Source organism: Toxotes jaculatrix, chromosome 9 (assembly GCF_017976425.1).
Source record: "Toxotes jaculatrix isolate fToxJac2 chromosome 9, fToxJac2.pri, whole genome shotgun sequence".
In the NCBI taxonomy this organism is placed as follows: domain Eukaryota; kingdom Metazoa; phylum Chordata; class Actinopteri; family Toxotidae; genus Toxotes; species Toxotes jaculatrix.
Window position 1 is genome coordinate 19,704,465 of NC_054402.1, and position 19,901 is coordinate 19,724,365.

The following is a 19,901-nucleotide window of genomic DNA, read 5'->3' on the forward strand; positions in this document are numbered from 1 at the left end:
TCCCACTGTAGTTTTTTTTTCTGTGATATCCCAGTTCCCTTTTTCCTCTCCCGTTTCCCTACAGTTTACCTTCTAATAGCCTTTTTTTTAAACATCATTTGCTGTGTGTATATTCTCCATTCTCTTTTTTTTTCTCTGTTCCCCAAACAGCCACCCAGCCCAGCTTTATCAGCAATCTCACTTGTGCGTTTTCTCTTTATCTCTGCATGTCTGTTTTGGTGGCCAGATATTTGCCATTCCTTTTTAATTGGAAGTGCACAAATGTCCTGCTTTTTGTGTGGGTTCCACAGATAATCACAGAGATGACATCCCTGTCCTTATGTGTTCTAGTGATTTAGCAGCAGGGAGTGTCCCGGTCCATCTGTGGTATAAATGTATTCATAAAAGGCTGGGAGCATCAGTGCTAAGTGACCCTGCTGTGACTCTGTGCCACTGGAATCACTGATAAGGCTTTGAATGTAATTAGTTCTATAGGCCCTGGCTGCCATGTCAAAACACTCACACACACACACTCACACACACACTTACACACTTGTGTTTGCTCTGCAGCTGTGAGCCTCTTGATAGACCCAGTGTCAATCTTTTGAGCGTTACAGCTCAGAGCGACATGCATGTATATTTATGCATGTGCGCATGTGTGTGTATGTCGGGCTGCATGTGTTTGCAGAGAAAAAAAAAAACTCTCTTGTTGTTGTCTCTGCTGTCTGTCTCCCACACTGAGGCTCGTCCACAAGACAGAAACCAGCTGTCAATAATTCGCCATCCATCCATTAATAATAACAGTCACATAATCTCCTATGGCCCCGCAATAATGTCTGTGGTCACTGAGGCTGCCGTCTTTGTCTTTATGTTATTTTATTGCAACAATAAAGCATTAAGCTCGAGGGTGTCTGCCTGTAGGTCAGAGACCTTCAAAACACCAACAGTCTACCAGTAGCTCACACGGCTTTCATTTTGTACAGTGTGTGTCCTCATTTTTTTTAACTGGGGTTGTACCTGTCTTGTAGATACATTAGAAACTGATACGGACAAATAACGACAAACCTCATCTACTCGCTTGTTCCTGCAGGTCCCTCTACAACCGCTCTGGAGAGTGGAGTGATGGCACTGTTCCCATCCTGGCCACCACCGCCGCTGGCTTCACCTATATTGCATTTTTAGTGGTTAGTACCACATCAAATACTCACTAAGGAGGTGCTAAACATGTTGTGCTTACGATAATGTCTTGTCGAGGCAGCTTTTGAATTGTCTGTTTGCGTTGCCGATCAAAAGTAGTCCCATGGTGGTGCTGAGCAAGCTGAGATCTGTGAGGCAGTAGACCTGTTTTTGAAACTTGTACACTTATCTGTATCTGTTTTTTGTTTTCTTTTTTTCCAGGTTTTAGCACTTTGCCACATTGCGCTTGGGCAACAGTTAAATTTGCACTGGCTCCATAAGGTAATGCGCCGAACGTGGGAGCAAGTGTGTTTGTGTGAGTGTGGGTGGTGGGAAAAAAATGGGAGGTAGGAAAAGGTGGATGAGTTTTATATATACACTGTATATATGTATCATTCTTTCTGTTGGTGTCCATGTGTGTGTTGGCGGCCGTGTTTATACACTTATCTGTTTGCATGGTGCTTGCGTGTGCGTTCATTCAGTGCCAATCAGCTGGACTTGTCCTGAACTTACGGTTTGGATCGTGTTGTCCCAGGAGGCTTGTGAAATCCCAGTAAATGACCTGCTTGAGAATACTATCAGCAAACCAAACACAAGGGCCAAACACTGTTGGAGGTGTGAGAGGGCCCGGAGCTATTCAGGGTTATTCTGTGGTGTGTGTGTGTTTCCAAAGTGACAGCCTCTCTGATTTTCTGCATCTCTCTCTCTCTGTCCACACAGATAGGAGTGACTGCTGCTCTGCTCACCACCATCGTTGGGGTGATATCTGTCTGTCAAACATGGGGGCAAGAGTGGGATGTCATCCCCATCTCGCTGCAGGTCAGCAGGCTGTGAAACAGGAAAGCCCCAAAGCTGCTTTTTGATACGCTTGACATCACTCTATTTTTTTTTCCCTCTTCTTCTTTTATTATTAATTTTTGGACGGTCAATAGTGAAGAGGCACTGAGGCACTTCAGTTGTTTAAAAGCTCTCCATATCTTTTTACAATATCTTGTTCCATATGGAACAAAGTGTAATATACTGTGTATACTGTAGAGACACGACACTCGATCTGCATTTATCTTGGTAACAATTAGCAACGACATTCAACCAGTTGTGAGAAGTGCATAATTAGTGCACCCCTGTGAGATTATTGCACCACCATTATTGAAGTGGATGCACAGTTCCACTCAAACAGATGCCGTTAAAACTGAATGCCAGTGCAAATTATAGCTATTATCTCTGAATAGCGTTACCAGTGTCTTAACCCCAGACAATGTCTGTAATTTCATGCCTGTCTTTGTTTCTCTTCTCTTTTGTCATCTGTCCTGATTGTCTTTCCCTTATCTCTCTTTTTTCCCCTTTATCTCAATTTCTCTATATCTTCTTTCTTTTTTTTTCTTCCTCCTTCCATCCTTTCTACTCTGTCTCACATCTCTGTCCAGGCTACAGGTCCGTTCCTGCACATAGGAGCTCTTGCTGCGGTCACGGCGCTGTCTTGGATTGTGGCCGGACAGGTCGCCCGCGCAGAAAAAACAAGTACGTTTACTTTTGCGACACAGAATACGAGTCACTGTTACCTGATGTAACAGTCTGCCACATAAACACACACACAGGCGCAGGAAGAGTGGTGAATGATTAACACTATGTAGACAGAGGCCAGGACCTCCACCCAGGGTGTCGGAGATAACGAACATTCCTGCGGGCTCATGTGATGTTTTCCAGCCAGGACACCTTGGATTGTTTTCTCCTCAAGTGCAGGACTGTTTCAGGGGATTAGCAGCACTGTGTGTGTGTGTGTGTGTGTGTGTGTGTGTGTGTGTGTGTGTGTGTGTGTGTGTGTGTGTGTGTGTGTGTGTGTGTGTGTGTGTGTGTGTGTGTGTGTGTGCGCGCGCCAGTTTTACTGTCATCTGGAGAAATTATGGCCAGATATCAATAGCATTTATTGCGTATGCTGTTGATCTTGTAAATATCAGTCAGTCATGCACATTGTAAAATTGTACATGACCAAGTAACAGTCTAAGTTAATATAAAGTTACATGTGGCTAAGAGAATTTTACTTCCAGTGAGTTGTTTTGGTCAAGGCACTTTCTAGCTAGTACTAGTGATAGACATTTAAAATGAATGAAATGGATGCTTCAGCTACATATTTTAGTTCTGCTTTTTAAGATTTTGAAGAGGGGGACAGGCCTTGGCCAGATTAGTCCTCACTGTAGCATCATTGCTGTAATGCAGATTAGTGTCTGAATACCAAAGAGAGTGTGTGTGTGAGTGGATGAGAGCTGTGAATCTCCTGTGTGTAACAGGAGTTGTCTACTCAACCCTGCCCTACAGCTGACCTTGAAACAAATACATTCCCTTGTGTGTGTGTGTGTGTGTGTGTGTGTGTACATTCGCAGCCGTCATTGCTCATTTATACTGAGGTGTATGCTGGGAAAGTGTATGTCCTTGGCCCCTCATGTGGAAGTTGTTGGCCGCTGTGTGTAGATATAAACGGCGCTGAACATCACTGACTGCTTCCATCACACATCTCTGTGGAAACTGAACAGGAGTCCTATATGTCACATACATTTTCTCTCTGCTACAATGCAAAGGCAATTATTTGCCAAAAACTTGTCACATTTTAACACGTGTAAAACTACAATAGAAAGATTATAAGCAGTACAAATTTGTATGCGTTTTTTTTTGTAAATTAATTGAAATAGTTTTGGAAAATATGTTTATTTACTTTCTTGTTTAAAGTTAGATCAGAGAAATTATATCACCGTTGTCCAAGGGCAACAAAATCTGCTACAAAACTCCCTGTAAACAAACAAGATGTTAACTGTGAGCTTCAGAGGTGGACAAAGACAGGCTCGCTGTTTCCCCCTGTTTCTAGGCTCTATGCTAAGCTAAGCTAATATTTACGATACAGATGTGAAACTGGTGTCATTCTTCTAATCTAACTCTCAGTAACAAATTAAATCAGGGTATTTCCTAAAATGTGAACTATACTTTCAACCTCTGTAATTATTATCATCTGTCTTGTATCAGTGTTCCAGGTGGTGGTCGTGCTGCTGTATCTCAGCGTGTTACTGGGACTCTATGTTATGCCCCTCTACATCACCTCCCCCTGCATCATGGAGCCCACCACCCTCAAACCACGTCCCGATGTCATTGGTCACCAGGGAGCCCCCATGGTAAGTCAGCTGATCTCTATCATTCATCCAGAATGTGGGAATATAAGACAAGTGACTTTTAGCTACCTGATAGTGGCTCCAGAGAGAATCGAACCCTAAACCTCAGCGATGTTGATGATAGTGAGCCGCTCAGAAAATGGAGCCTCTCACCCAGTTTGATTTGGAACAGGCAGAGGAAAAACCTGTTCTGCTTTTATAGATATTTGTCCCCCGTCATTTTTCATTAATATTTCTTCTCCTGCTTTTCCCAGAGCTATTCTAGTCTATTAATGACCTTGTGGTCCTGCAGCTGAAAATAGTCCACAAACGTTACCCAGACTGGAGCTTTTCGCTGCCAGATGTATGGTAGGGATATTTTTCCTGCAGGATTTTGTATATTTATTCCTGCGAAAGACAAAGACGTGCAGAGACGATTATTGAATTTTCAGCTTGATGTGAAAGAGAATCGATTGTAGATTTCTTTCATGATCTGTTTCATTTGTGTCCCTTCAGCTGTGTTCACCTCTCTCACCGATCAAATCTTAGACACCACAATGTTTCAGAGTCTTTGTCAGAGCCTCTTAGTTAAGCATGCATCAGGAGGCCACATTAATATGGTTTATGCACACCAAAGCACATTTTCATTTTTTTTGATATTTGATTTATGTGCTTGGATTAATTTTAATGCTTCTAAACGTTAACTGCAGAAGGATTTATTTACTTGGCACAATAAACCGCTGTGTATTATGCAACACTTGGCAGGAGAAGGACGGTGAATTTCTTGTTATTCACAGTCATTCACGCGCTCAAAAACACGCCCTGCTTCTTGTGGTATTTGTGTACAGCGATCGATCCTCACGGTGGAATCTAAAATTAGGAGTGGCTCTGTGAGGCTGTAAGAAACTCCCCCTGGAAAAAGAAATCACATGACTGGACTCAGTTTCCCAGAAGGACTCTGTATTGATTAAAGCATCATTCCTATCCTGTGGTTCCCAGTCGATAGCTTTACTCACAGAGTCTCATAGGAAGGTGCTTTTTTTAGCAAGTGATGTTTAACCTACTGGCTTGGTATTGATCATAACCTTGACTTGACATAAGAGGGGCGCTACCCTTTTTTTTTTATTTCACAACATTCCTTTGTGTTCACAGGAAAGAGTCTATTTTCACATACATCTGCAATACAACACGCTAATGTTTGCTTTTTAAAATTTACTTAAAATATATTAATAAAAACATTTTGTTTTATGTTCACCTCACATTTTGTCTGACATGTTTTTTTCTTCAAGTAGTAGAACTGCCAGTAAAGTCACCCATTAGGTCATTGTTATAGGACTACATCCAAGTGATGATTGTGTGTTTGTCTTTTGTGTTTTTGTGTGTGTGGCTTCCAGCTTGCTCCAGAGAACACACTGTGGTCTTTCCAGCGAGCTCTGCAGATGAACGTCACTGGGTTTGAGACTGATGTGGCTATCAGGTACACACACACACACACACACACACACACACACACACACACACACACACACACGTGTGATCAATACAAGAGAATGATGAAGCCAGATAAATGAAAGGTTATTTAGTCTCTGTCTAGATTCTGCCTCACCGTTTACTTTCATGGACTATAAAATTCTGGTTATCTAAATACCAGCACTAGGATAAGCTCACACTGGGCTTCATTTCAGTTCAGTGCTACAGTCACAGGACTGTAGCACTGAACAGGCCTGAGCAGCGCAGCAGCAGATCAGTACATCAGCAGTCAGTAGATGGAGGTATGACATCACAGACATAATGGGAGGTGACAGGCTGAGCCCCACGAGACACACTTGGAGGAAGAAAGAGGAAATGGGGAGGGTGGATGCTGTAGTGGCCATGGTATATGATGGATAGTGGGTGTACATGTCTGCTCATGCATGTGCTGTGATGGAGGATGAGCTGTTGTGTAGAAGTTGAGAGCGCTGCTTAGTTGGTGCCGGCTGTGTGTTTGTGTGTGTGTAGGGCCTGTATTTTACAAATGTAGTGTGTTTCTTGTTATTGTCACTAAACTCTTGTACTTTAAGAAGCTGCAGACTCTTTTACTGTATTAGCAACCACCTTGTCACCATGTGTATGTGTCAGTTTGAGTGTGTGTCTGTGTGTGTCTGTGCTCATCCTGTTCCCTGTACAGTCCTAAGAGAGGTGAATGGCTGTGTGATTGGTGCCGGCCGCTGACAGGTGAGCTCCTGACTGTGCTGAGTAATTAGACTTGATGACAGCCAGAGCGACAGTGAGACTCCACTGCTGCAACAAACCAGACACACACACAGACACACACAGACACATACAATATACCAACATATTTTTCTGCCCCTATTTCCTTTTAGTAGTTTTATTTCTCCTGATGAATATATTTTGGGAATTTACAGTTCACACATACATTCACACACAGAAAGGGATTGTTTTCAGCCAAGAATTTGACGAGCAAATATTAGGAAATTGAACCTTTAATCTCATTGATGTGAAACAGAAATGATCAATGCACCTATAATGGAAGGATTCATGTCAGTAAAGGATAATCAATGAACGGGTGAGTGGTGATGAAGCCGGTACATCAGAGACAGGCCAATCACAATGAAGCATTCTGTGTGACCATTGTATAATGATGGAAATAAGAACACTAGTGTATTATTCATCTGTTCTTTTTACCATCGCTCCTTTTTCTTCCCTCATTTCCTTTCCAACTTGTATCCTTAAAACTCCGAACCCCTCTCTGATCACTAGCATGGATGGAGTGCCTTTCCTGATGCACGACCGCACCCTGCGGAGGACCACAGACGTAGAGAAGGTTTTCCCAGACCGACAGATGGAAGATGCCTCGTTCTTCAACTGGACAGATCTGCAACAGCTCAACGCAGGACAGTGGTTCCTCAAGGTACTTTTTGGTTGCTAATGAGGAACTAAGTTTGGGGATTATTTTCGTAACCATTTCTACTTTTCTCACAGCGTGATGTGCAGCGATGTGCGATAAAGGCCATTAGCCCATTGAGTCATGAGTACTCTGTGTGTCCTCGGTCATTGATCCTCTATGACGTGCTCTGGTTTCATCTAAATACTGAGATCCATTAATGTTTTTGAGGTTCTGTCCTCCATGTAGAGTGGATCAGGGTCAAACAGTGCTTCAGACTTGTGTGTTTTCAGCCTGTTTGACGTGCCAGACTCGTGAGCCAAACAGTATGAAAATACACTGGCAAACAAGCCATGAAAGGTGTGTATAAATGCTGACCGTCCCGGTAGCTGGTTATTCTTCCCTTCATGGATCCATACAGCAACGCACAGTGTACAAGAAAAATGTGTGTTTTTTAAATGTTTTCTTCTGAAGCTTAGATTTTATGAGATCAGATTGGTGCATATAGATGCATGACTGTTCTGCCTCCGCCGCGTCAATATTCGTTTGAATCTCCATTACTTTCTCCACTCTCCTCTTCAGTCCATTTACATTGCATGTGCGCACCATTGTGGCTGGACGTTGTATTCCAAGAAAAGCCTTATTACTTCGTTTTACAGTTATGACAATCCACTGCCATTGTCTGCCCAGACATGCCACTAAACATGTCCTGATTATATAATAACTGTGTCATTAAAATGACAAATCCTTTTCTTTTTAGCCAGAAAAGTGAAGTGAAGCACACCACTGAAGAGCATAAATGAGGAGCATCTGATCGTTTTCTCCTGTGTGCTTTGATGAGGAGTGAGGGAGCGCTGAGGCGAGAAAGGATGTGAAAGAAATGAGGAAAAAACATTCCTCTATTTTTATATCCTGTAGGCGTTGTCCAAACAGTCTAAATAACACTTGGATGGACCCTTTTATTCAAAGAAACTATTAGGATTATGAATTAGCTATTACCTTGTAATAATTGTATTTTAAACCATAAAACTAGCGATATTACTCGTGTTAAATACATTTGTGATATCCTGGTGCTGCTCTGTCCCTCTGTTTCAGGATGACCCCTTCTGGACGGTGCACACCATGTCCCCGCATGAGAAGACTCTGATTGCCAACCAGAGTGTGTGCAGCCTGGAGCAGCTCTTAAAGATGGCCTCATATCATAACAGCACAGTGGTTTTCAGGCTCGCGAGACCTCCTTCGGAGCACCCCTGCTACGACAGCTGGATCAATGATACACTGCACGCTGTGCAGCAGTCCGGGGTTCCTCAGAGCCTGGTAGGTGTATATGAACTGAACATTTAGATGGAGCAAGTCTGCATTGCACTTTGTCCTCTCCACAGCATGGAGTCTGTCTGTGTATTGTAAACATATTTCAGCGTGTTCAACAACAGCATGGTCTGTGTATTGTGCTGTGTGTAGGTGATGTGGACACCAGATGAGTACAGGGCTCAGGTGAGACAGATGGTGCCCGGTCTGATCCAGACCTCACTGGAGAAACGGAGTCCTCAAAGTCTCCCTCAGTCGGGCATCAGCAGGCTGTTGCTCAGATACAATCAGGCCAGCACACAGGAAATCAGGTAGGACTGTGACACACAGACACAGCCCTGTGTGTTATCAGGTTTGACACCTTAATACTCGGTTTATATTTATCATTATGTGTTGGAATGTGTGTGATTGGTTTCAGTGAGTTCTCTGAGGGACACATCAAACTCACCCTCTACACTGTCAACGAGCCCTGGCTGTACTCTGTGCTCTGGTGCAGCGGGGTGCCTTCGGTGTCTTCAGAGGCCCCGCATATCCTCATAAAGGTGCCTTACCCAATCTGGCTCATGGTAAGGATCCATCACATACTTTCTAGCTTATAGCTTTGTCTAGAACTTTTCACTTTTCTTTGTAACCGAGCACTGTTGTTTACAAGTTTGTTTTTGTTTTTTGATAGATTAAGTTTGAGGTTCTCTGGGTGACCTTTTTCCCCTTTCTGTTCGGCTGTAGTGGCATTTCTTGTATGAAAAACTTTACTTAAATTGATCTAGGTGTTTCATATTAAATTAAGTTTTATGCTTTTTTTTAATATGTTACACTCCATCTGCGATGTGTGCATCTTATACATCTCTGAACTGGCTATAAGCTCATTGTCAGGGCTTTGGTGCGTCTCTTCAGTCTGTCTCCTCTGCATGACTAAATTGGATTTTACCAGGTGATATCAACAAGGGACCCTAGCTTTCAACTGAGCTCATCTACTGTGTTTATTTCCTACACTGAACATGCGATCCTATTACTTTCCCACACTCATCTGAAGTCCCAGCACAGTGGAAAGACAAGCATCATCACTGTAGTGTATCCTGTACAGTATGACTCATAGATTTCTAGTTCAGGCGTCTCCTGAAACTTCTCAACATGGGTAGCGCCCACACTGTGCCTCTCTGGTATTGTTTCACCTGCCTCGACTGTGCAGCGTACCAGCCTGGTTTTCCCATCTGTGCCACCATATGGGAGCTCTACATGACCCCGTGCTGTGGTTCAGGGAAAGCCAGAGATGTTGGGCATCTGCACTACTGTCTGTTAGTTTGACCTGTGAATCTAAGTCAAATGAAATCTGCCACTGAGTTAGTGTAGGTAAATATTTATCATCAGGCCACCAGTTATTTCAGACAGGTTTTCTGCTTGGTGATATTTGCCAGTTGACGAGAGTGTATATTTAAAAGAAGTGCAAAATTGCCTCATGTTTTTTTTTATTAAAATACATTAAATGCATTTTATTAATTGTGGATTTATTCATAAGAGAATCTCAGATTGTGAGTTTATTTGCAGGAGTATTGTACATATCATTTCAAGATGTTTAAGAAGTTGCTGCTCACGCAAGACGCGTGTATTGTTAATAATAATATATCACCATCCAGTGGTGGAGCCTGCCATAAACTTGCTGTGGGCAAAATTTAGACTTGCCATAATATGTGTGTGTGTGTGTGTGTGTGTGTGTGTGTGTGTGTGTGTGTGTGTGTTTCCAGAGACCACATGAATACTGCCTGATGTGGGTGTCTGCAGACCTCATCTCCTTTGCTGTAGTCATAGGAATATTCATTTTGCAGAAGTAAGTACAGTGGTACAGAGTGATGTAACTGTAGAAAAAAGAAAAACTCAGTAAAGTGGGAGCTTATGCAAGAGTTAATGTTTCTCCATTTTGAATGAGGGGGAAAGTAATGTTTTCTCTGTGTGTGTGTCTATGTGTGTGTGTGTGTGTGTCTCTCTCTCTCCTGTTGTTCTCTTTCACACCCAAACTCATACGAGCACATAGCACTAATTAACAAGTCCCATTCACTTACATGTCTCATTCAGTCTGTCTCACTTTTACCCAGCACACACGTCTCTGTCTGGAGCACGTCATGAAAATAACAGCTCATACATAACTATGCTCTTCATCACTTTTTTAAAATGATTTTGTTATGATGACCTTTACATGAAAAGCTGGAAAATACACACAAATGGTTATTTAAGAACGTTTTTGTTATGTGGTTTTGTAAGCTGTTGTGATGTACTATATTTCTGCTGTCCTCTCCCCCTTTCTGCCTCTGTGGGCAGAACCAGTGGTGACGGAGACATGAACATGTCTTCTCGGAGCTAAACTGTGTGAACTCTTCACATCCATCCAGTTCCTCTGTTGGAGAGTGTGTTGTGGTTTTTGAGACAGATGGCCTGTCCTCCTGTTGTTTCTGGGATTATTTACTTATTTATTTTTTGTTTTCATGATCCGGTGCAGGTTTGCTTTTCTTAGTCAGGCTCTACAGTAGCTTCTGCTGGCTTCTAAACTGACCTCTCTTGTCTCCTGCCTCCTTTTGTCCTTTTTTGTCCTTCCGCCTCTCCTTCCTCGTCCCTCTCTCCTTTGCCCGATGTGCATGCTCTTCTCCTCCTCTGCTGCATTCTGGCATCTTCTCTCAGCTATCACATGATCAGGTAACTGGGTCACCTATCTGACCCAAAGTCTTCTCTCTTTTCACCCTCTTTCTGTCTTTCGCTGTCTTTATCCATCATTCTTTTGTTTGAGGCATTCTCTGCCTTCTCTCTGTCTTTTTTCCATTCTTTCTCTATCGTTTTATTGCTTGTTGTCTTTTATGATGACATGAATCTCCATCCAGTTTTTCTCTCCATGTTTCTTCCACTGTTTTATATTTATTTTCTCTCTCTCTCTCTCTCTCTCTTTCTCCTCTCTTTCTCCTCTCTATCTCACCTGAATCGTTGAAAAGCACTGCTGCCACTTTCCTCTAGTGGGACAAACTCTTGTCTATATCTGTGTGGGCTGAGGAAAATTAATGTTTTCCACCCACACAGCACAAAATATCCACAGCTTTAAGTCCCCACTGAGATTTTAAATTTATTATGTGTCTTATTAAGCCAAACGACTAAACGTCCAAAATGAACTACGGACCTGCATTCATCAGGGGAAGTGCCTCAGGATTGGCTTTTATTGAAGCGAATGAACTAAGGCCTCGCTTGTTTGCATTCCTGTGTCTGAATGCCTCTGTGCATTAGTCGTGGTTTGTTGTGACTAATGCTCTTCAGTTAAGTTAATTGAAATCAAGGCTGTTCATTAAAAGAAGGACATTATTTTAACATAGACGGGAAATGAATTCATCGGCCTTGACTGATACTAATCTGAGGGAGTTAGGGAGTGATCTTCTATGCAAATAAAAAATGCTGATTAACTAAACACCGTCGCAACATTTCACAAAACAAATCAAAATGTTCGTCTTTATGATTATTTAGGTGTTTTCAATAGACAGAGCACCTGCAGGAAAAATGCTTAATTTTTTATGATTACTTAGTTCTATTAAAGCACCATAGTATATTGTAGACACTAAAATGTGACATATTGTCTTAACACTTTCTAATATGGCTCCATTTATAAGGCTGTACAAGTTGTAATTGCATTATTAATGGTTAGTTTGTCATTAACTAATGCTTAATAGATCAATTATAAGCCATTAGTGAACATAACTTCAGGGTTGTCAGGTTTTGAAAAATACCCTTCACTGGTTGGACCATATGACTGGAAAAGAGCTGCAGAGAAAATTCTTTTAACAAATTATGAAGCATTTATTTATGGATTATCAGCACTTATAACTACTTTATTAATAAATACACAGTCAAATTGATTGTTCACAACCTGGCATGGCAATGGCTTATCAATGATTTATAAAGCTTTAGCAAATGCTTCATTAGCCATTAATAGGTACAGCTTATAAACCCTTTTTATTTTGCTCATCTCAAAACTCTGTACAATACACACAGTCTTAGGTGTTTATCTAAACTGAATTTAGAATATAAATATATTATTTTATATATAAATATATTAAAGTGTGATTCTTCCGTGAATCAAAACTAAACCTCAAACTGTACATTGTGAGCAGAGGCAGCAGTATTTAGTGACCTCCTCATTGTCTCAAGGTGATTTCTGACCTAACATGTGACCCCCTGCAGGTATCGGATGAGCGGCATGCGCAGCTACAACCCTGAACAGATCATGCTGAGCGCCGCAGTCAGGAGGTCCAGTCGAGACATCAGCGTCATGAAGGAGAAACTCATCTTTTCTGGTAGGGAGCTGACAGGGATATGTACATGTTGTCCAGCCTTCGATGTCTTGTAGTGTGCTCTTGTCGTTGTTTATCTGGGCCCCTGAACTCAAAAACAAATTCCTCTCTTTGTATTGTACCTTTTCTTTTTTTCTTTTTTCTTTTTTATTAACTGACAAGTGTGATTGACAAAAACAATCTCATACTTTTAAGTTGAAGATGAGGAATGAGCCGTCTTGAGTTTCAGGTGCCCCACTAGCATGTCACTCCATCCCAGCATGCATCTGTCTGAGTATTTGTGAATGTTGTTGCTCCTCCTCTTCCTCCTCCTCCTCTTCCTCTCTTTCCCTGTTGAAGGTCAGCCCCAGTAGCCGCCTGCCTCCTCCATCCTTCGTGTGTTGATGCGCACCACCTCCTGTCCATCCTACCTCCTCTCCATCTCCTCCGCCAGCAGTGACTTCCTCCTTTTATTCCATGCATCTGTTTCCTCCCTCGTTACCTGACACCTCTTTGCCCACTTTGCCCCTCTCCCCTTCATCCATTCATCCATCGCTTCATGCACCAAATCTCACCCACATTCCTCCCAATGGACACAACGTTATGTGTAGGGGAGCTTATAGACGCCCCAGTCTGTCTAGTGGTGGGGACGAAAGGTAAGCCATGTCAGTGTCAGCTGATTGTTGTTCTTCATCATTTTCTTGTATTTAAATTCAGTTTTGCACGCTGTTACTCCTTTCCTGTCTTTAATTTAGTGACAAAAGGTGAGAATTTTTGTAAAGTTGTATTATCGTTTCCTGACTTTCCTGATTTTTGCTTTATCCTTTGGCGCCCTCCAGAGGTGAGGAATGGCGTTGGCAGTGCTGAGGAGCTGTATGCGGACAATGGCTACAACTACTACACCAATCAGGGCGCCAGCCAGTGATTGGAGCGAAGCCTGTGTGAATCTGCTGCGCTGAGACGGAGACAAAAACACTCTCAGTGTTCAGATCATTCCTGTGTAAAAGTCTGTCCTCCTCTGCCTCTGACGGAGAAAACCACCACCCCCCAGTTTCTTTGTGTACATTGTGTAAATAGGGTTTCTGCTTGTCAGATATACTGTGTATCACACAGGACTACACGCACTTTTTATTGATGGAATTTGCCCCCCACCCCACCTCCCTTATCTTACCAATGCCTGCTTCTCCTTAAAGATGAGTTTCCAGCTCATTTTCCAAAGCAGTTTATTATTTCAAGCACTGTAAAGGCTGTTCCTCTCTTAGCAGATGAATTTCTTTTTAACAAGGCTTTTTACGATCTTTTATTGCAGCATGAGACAAAAATCTTAACAGCTCATTTTGCGCCTGCCTTCTGTCAGCACTCCGCTGTGCTGCTGTTCATACTAGTAGTCGATATTTATATTTAAAGAGAAAAACAAAAAAAAAACAAACAAACAAGCTGTTTACAGACGTCCTGCCTTCTCCTCCAGGTGAAATATTCACATGGTGTATGTAAGAGAATTATTTTGATAGAGGCCGAATGGACTCCCTGCCCTGCTATTGATCAGTGCATGTTACAGTAATGATCATGTCAAATGACTTATGTGAGCTGTGCTCCCAGTGCGTAACCAGAGGAAGGCCTGGTGAAAATGGTTTGGGGTGGGGCTTTGTGCTATCTTTTAACGGTTACTGTGAATGTGTTATGGATTATGTTGTTTTTTTAAGATGTGTATGGTGTATTGTGTGCATCCTGGCTGGATAGGTTTTTGTTTTTTACCCCGTGTGCAGTGCTATGTTGAATGTGTTATTGTAAATAAAAAGGTGAACCTATGTGAGAGATGCTCCAGCCAACTAAGAATTACATTTGAACAATGTGACAGTTTAAGAATTACAATAGCAATAGTCTGGTCATGATGGAAGTCATTGTACTTCCTACACAGCCTCTGGATTGCAGTTAAATCTGTGGTATTGTTGTGCTGACTCACAAAATGCATCTTAATGTTAAGTTTCTGGTGTAAAATGCTGTAAAGTAAATGAAGTGGGTGCTAAATGTGAAAATAAAGCTCCAAGCTAATTGAAGGGACGCTACCACAGGTGTCACAATGGGCAGCACAGGGTCAAGAAATGCATCGCCTTTTGTGTTGACTTTCTTTCTTTGGGTATTACTGTGCCTCAGAAGTAAACATTAAAAAAAATCTTCTAATACATGAGTTTCCTAAGTGTGTTTCTTATTTTTCTTGCAGTTCACTAGCTTTTTTACTCAGATATAAGACACCATTTTTCTCAGCACTGTAACTTTTTTTTTTTTTTTTTTAACATTTCTGATTCCTCTCCATCTGCAGAACTCATGTGACGATCAAGTGTCAAGAAGAGGCTTTATTATTTGCCAGGAGGGGGCATCAAAACACCAGTCCTACTGTTAAAGAACGGCCGACTCTACCACCTGAACTACCATCTCATTTTCAAACGGTAAATAAAATCTGCAGGTTAAATATGTTTAAAGTGTAGCCTTAACAGCAGCAGCGTCACCCAGAGAATCTGTTGATACAGCATGTGTCGAGTATGCAAAGTATTTTGTGTAAAAATTTACCCACTTTAATTTTTTCTCAAAACAAACAGGACATGAGAGAAGTTGAGAAATGCAGTTTTAATAGGCCATAGCAATTTAACTTGTCTTTTTTTTTTTTAGGCGGCTAGACTCTTTGCAATACAAAAATAGATCCCGGTCTGGTAGTTTGTTTTGTTTTTGGTCTCCCTGCTTCCACAGGGACTGAAACTATCTGTACAGTATCAAATACAAACAGCAAACAGCCTCAAATTTACTTCATTTCAACTGAAGTCTCTTGTATCAACATATCAGTTACAACATGGGAGATACATCATTTAAAAAAAGGGAAATGAAATAACAACCAAAAAAAAAAACAGTTCTGATAGCTTTAAAGGAATGTAGTACCTTACGTTCTTGGTGAAAAAAAAATGGTGATACTCACTGAGTTTGAGCAGAAATGGAAATCAACTTTCACTGGTGGATGTACAATAACCAGCCTACTGTCCACCAGAATAAGTGCAGGTGAAACTAAATCACCACACAGATTGGTCAGATTTTAGGCACTCTAATCAAGCATCCTACATGTGACAGTAACACGTGACTCGATAACAAATACACAAGGCACCAGTAAGCAATGCTTTGGTCCTTCTGTGGGACTACCAGAGTTGACCTTCTCTACCTACAGCAGCAAAAAGCAGGCTGTTGTTAACACAATCATCTGCAGTGTGTAAGTTACTGCTATTTAAATCAAACGTACGTTGTTGCACCAAAAAAAAAAAAAAAAAGAAAAGAAAAACAGAAGCTGGGCAACAAGTGGAAGTCCTCAAAGTGCAACACTGAGCATGTCGCCTCCATCTCTCTCAGAGGCAAATAATCGGATGTGTGTTCTCTTCAAAGGGAGGGCTGATGCTAACGACTTCAGATTTACAGTACTGTGTGAACATTAAGGCTTTCTGCACCTTCATCTGTTCGCTGGGGGACTCTGCACATCACCTGGATACCTTATTTACGAGGTGAGTAGTCTATATTGCAGTGAAATTCATTTTAAACTAATTGTGCATATCGGATTGACCAATGATGTCCAGAGGACATAAAATCATCTCGGGGGACCTGGACAAAGGCCCCTGTCTTGAGCCACTGACTTGCAGTGGTTCACTTCAATTCAAACAATATAGCAGCTTTCTGAAAAGGCACAAGCACACTGTACGTCAGCCTTCGATGGGAAGATGTGAAAACTAGAACCCGACCAATGTTTCGGCATATATGTTGTGTGATATGAACACTTGTTTTTTTTCCAGAGCATAATGCAGAAAAAGATTCTTGGGGTAATTTAGAAATGATGTTATCACATAGTTTGTCCACCAGAGAGCGCTCTCAGCCCACTGAATGCAATACTCTCAGCACTGTCTGCCATGCGTAGCAGAGTGCACACCTGAGCAGACAGAGGTGAGGGCTGAAGCGGTGCCTTTACTTTAAGTTGTTAACTTGTAAAACACAGTTCTGGAAAGTTATATAAAGAATATCAGCCAATATAAATGGAAATCAGATTTTTTCTGCTCCTTAAATTCGGCATCCGTCGGGCTCTAGTGAAAATGCATTAAAGGTCTGCAAAAACACCTGCACTCATACATACTGACACACTGTTGATGAGAATAAATAAATAAATAAATAAGCTGAAGATGTTCTGGCCAGTCTTAAAGTCCTTTAAACAAGTAGTTGCTCCCTGAATTGAACACTGTTTAAAGTATCTACCGTAACTTAAGCATCATCAGTGAAGCTGAATGGATTAGTAGATACGTGACACAGAAGCTTCTCGTTCACATTTCACTGGAATCTCACTGTTATCTCTGCTGAAACTTTGCACAACAAGGGGAGCTGTCACTCTGAGCGTGAGAAGAAGGCTGCATACTTCTGCAGATGTTATCAGTCACTAAATATCAAAGGGGAACATTGGTATGTTTCAATACATGATCTGCTTTTTTTCTTCTTTTTTTTTCACAGCGATCTTTCACAAACAAGGAAGCACAAGACGAGTTGAAAACCTGAACGTCTTGTATGTCTCCATTTCGGTGACAGTGATTTTTGTTGTGCGTGCGTTTTTCTGACACCAGCAGATGTTATACTAAGCATGTTAGAGAAGCATGACACAGTTAGGAATCTGTGACAACTCTCTGTGGCATTCATTTAATGCTTACTACTTAATAAATAAACAAAGATTAGCTGAAGTTCGTCTTGCGCAGGTGTCTGTTGGGGATTTCTATAGCGCTCACTTGCAAAGGCCAGGAGCCGCCCATGATGCCAGCCTGAATGGCCACGCCTGTGACCACAGCCAGGTCGGGGTCTACTGACGTGTTGGGCTCCTTCCCGAAGTACTCACTGATCAGCCTCCTGATCCGTGGTATCCTGGTGGACCCTCCGACCAGAACAATCTCATCCACGTCCTCTTTCCCCAAGTGGCCCTCAGCTAACACGGTCTCAACCGGGGCCAGAATCTTCTGGAAAAGGTCCTCGTTGAGCTCCTCAAATAGTTTGCGAGTGATCACAGCCTGGAAAAGAACCGGAGCAGGAGAGGAGCCTTCAGGTGACTCTGGGCTGCCGCCGGTGTTAAGGTGCAGGGGTACCGTGATGGTGACACTAGGTTGTAAGGTGAGGTTGAGCTTGGCGGCTTCCACAGCCTGTCGGAGACGGTGGATGTCTTCTTTGAGGGTGGGTGGGACGCCAAACTCCTGTCGGACTCGTTCTGCAGTGTACTGGAGCAACCGCTGGCTGAAGTCCTGGCCTCCCAGCTTGTTATTTCCTCCAAAAAAAAAAAAATCTATTCAATCCTGTTCTCTAAAGACAAAACACTTCTTTAGACAAAAGCTGCCTTGTGGTGTTTCAGATTACAAACAGTAAAACTAAATCAGGTTATCGTCTGAGCAGATATTAGACACCTGACTAGGTGAAACCAGGTGAAAGTTCTGACCCCGTATTATTTTCAGCTGTTGTTCATACGGGAAGAAGGGAACACGATGCTCTGTAACTGTAGTCTGTAACTGTAGTCTGTAAGTGTAGCTGCTTTTGCTCATGTCGCCTCCTGTTTCTTCTTACTACAGCAGTGAGGCACCTACCTGCCATGGCTCTGGTGAGGAACATGCCTCCCTGCTTGTTGAGCAGAGACACATCCAGGGTTCCTCCCCCGAGATCGACCACCAGCACGTTAAAGACGTCCACCTTGTGCAGGCCGTAGGCCATGGCTGCAGCCGTGGGCTCGTTGATCACACGCAGGATCTCCAAGCCTGCAAGACGGGAACAAGGAAGTGAGTGTACTCATTCTGTCAGCTACATTTCTAATGCTGTGTGTGTATCTTGTATATTTGATGATTTTGGGGAACAAAGGCCATAATGGATCTCAGCTGACTTGTCAAAAGCCCCATTAGGTCATCCATCATCATCTTAAAATAATCAGCGAACTGACCAGCGAGGTTGGCGGCCCTGACAGTGTAGTTCCTCTGTCTCTCGTCAAACTCTGCAGGCACTGAGATGACAGCTTTCTGGACCAGCACACCAAGCTGTCTTTCGGCCATCTTCTTCATCTTCAGCAGCAGCCTGGAGCCGATGAACTCCGGGCTCACGGTGAAGGTATGATTGGTGGAGATGAGAAACTCTGCACGCCCATTGTTGTTAATCACCTGAAGGAGGGGACAAAGAGAGAGCGTTTGTGAATCCAGATGAAGAGATCAAGATGCTAAGGACACTGCGTGAAGTCTGGCCAACCCCAGCATGTCACCCACCTTAAACGGGTACCGGGCACTCTCCTGCTCCAAGACCTCCGGTTCAAATATCTTCCCGATGAACCTCTTGGCATCGTAGATGGTGTTTTGAGGGTTGGTGTCGGCGAGGTCCACGGCTTCGTGTCCGGCCAGCACCGCGGTGGTGGTGAAGGACACGGCGCTAGGGATGCTCTTCCTCCCCTCTTCATCTGCTATCACCTCCACTTCCCCGCTGCCCGGGTGGAAGACGCCGACAGAGCAGAAGGTGGTACCCAGATCCAGGCCGATCACTTTGGGCTTCGGGGGTGGTAAGTACTGCTGGCCCAGATATCCGGCCAGAAACAGGGCCAGGATCACCGAACCTGTGGACCGGTAACAACACGCGTATTACTGTACAGATGGACGGAAACAGTTAGCTCATGTGTTAGCATCCGTATATATATGATATCCAAGTATATCGATTTCAACTTACCAATCATAGAAATTTCTCCGGACATCGTCACACACTGTTGCGAAGCCACACACCGCTTCAAATGTACAAGATGTCAGTAAAAAAATTGCTTCAGTTGCGGTAAAATGATGTCCGGCTCTGCCAGCTGGATGATGCGAAACAGAAAATTTCAGACCACCAACAAAATACACGTCAACATTGCATGGCTCATTGTGGTTACTGGGTAATGTAGTTTTCGGCACACACCCGCGGCGTGACGAGTCGAGCAGCAGATTTCAGTTTTGTACTTCAGTTCCCATCAACACTAGCGACATGCAACGTAAAACGAAAGTTTCTTGACGTGTCCGTGTTCTCAGCCAACCAGGAGCAGCCAAACCAGTCAAGGTTAAAAAA

General features: G+C 42.8%; 2 protein-coding genes across 3 annotated transcripts in view; one reads left to right on the plus strand and one right to left on the minus strand.

Moving 5' to 3' along the window:
- Positions 1 to 14,962, plus strand: part of gdpd5b (glycerophosphodiester phosphodiesterase domain containing 5b) — a 43,391-nt gene extending 28,429 nt beyond the window's left edge. The window contains exons 4-17 of one of the 2 annotated variants that reach the window (XR_005894580.1): positions 1,070 to 1,163; positions 1,378 to 1,437; positions 1,876 to 1,974; positions 2,580 to 2,673; positions 4,168 to 4,313; positions 5,684 to 5,766; positions 7,050 to 7,200; positions 8,269 to 8,490; positions 8,635 to 8,792; positions 8,900 to 9,047; positions 10,224 to 10,306; positions 12,691 to 12,803; positions 13,140 to 13,435; positions 13,619 to 14,962. Coding sequence is in view for 1 of the 2 variants with exons in the window: in XM_041046302.1 (XP_040902236.1) it covers positions 1,070 to 1,163; positions 1,378 to 1,437; positions 1,876 to 1,974; positions 2,580 to 2,673; positions 4,168 to 4,313; positions 5,684 to 5,766; positions 7,050 to 7,200; positions 8,269 to 8,490; positions 8,635 to 8,792; positions 8,900 to 9,047; positions 10,224 to 10,306; positions 12,691 to 12,803; positions 13,619 to 13,704 (1,537 nt within the window). In the remaining variant the exon portion in view is untranslated. The remainder of the gene's footprint in view (positions 1 to 1,069; positions 1,164 to 1,377; positions 1,438 to 1,875; positions 1,975 to 2,579; positions 2,674 to 4,167; positions 4,314 to 5,683; positions 5,767 to 7,049; positions 7,201 to 8,268; positions 8,491 to 8,634; positions 8,793 to 8,899; positions 9,048 to 10,223; positions 10,307 to 12,690; positions 12,804 to 13,139; positions 13,436 to 13,618) is intronic. The other variant, XM_041046302.1, reaches the window with a different exon arrangement.
- Positions 14,963 to 17,468: 2,506 nt separating this feature from the next.
- hspa13 (heat shock protein 70 family, member 13) lies at positions 17,469 to 19,713 on the minus strand. The gene is made up of 5 exons (XM_041047007.1): positions 19,530 to 19,713; positions 19,079 to 19,419; positions 18,763 to 18,976; positions 18,416 to 18,583; positions 17,469 to 18,102 (listed from the first exon to the last, which is right to left on the minus strand). Exons 1-5 carry the CDS (start codon positions 19,552 to 19,554, stop codon positions 17,522 to 17,524), a joined length of 1,329 nt encoding a protein of 442 aa, XP_040902941.1. The 5' UTR covers positions 19,555 to 19,713; the 3' UTR covers positions 17,469 to 17,521.
- Between the last annotated feature and the right edge of the window lie 188 nt (positions 19,714 to 19,901).

Excerpts from the sequence above, each read along its gene's own strand:
- hspa13 (XM_041047007.1), bottom strand. The coding sequence starts at position 19,554 with ATGTCCGGAGAAATTTCTATGATTG. Across the intron at positions 18,584-18,762 it reads CAGGGCCGCCAACCTCGCTG|GCTTGGAGATCCTGCGTGTG; the intron begins GTCAGTTCGCTG and ends CCCGTCTTGCAG. Across the intron at positions 18,103-18,415 it reads CCTCACCAGAGCCATGGCAG|GAAATAACAAGCTGGGAGGC; the intron begins GTAGGTGCCTCA and ends TTTTTTTTGGAG.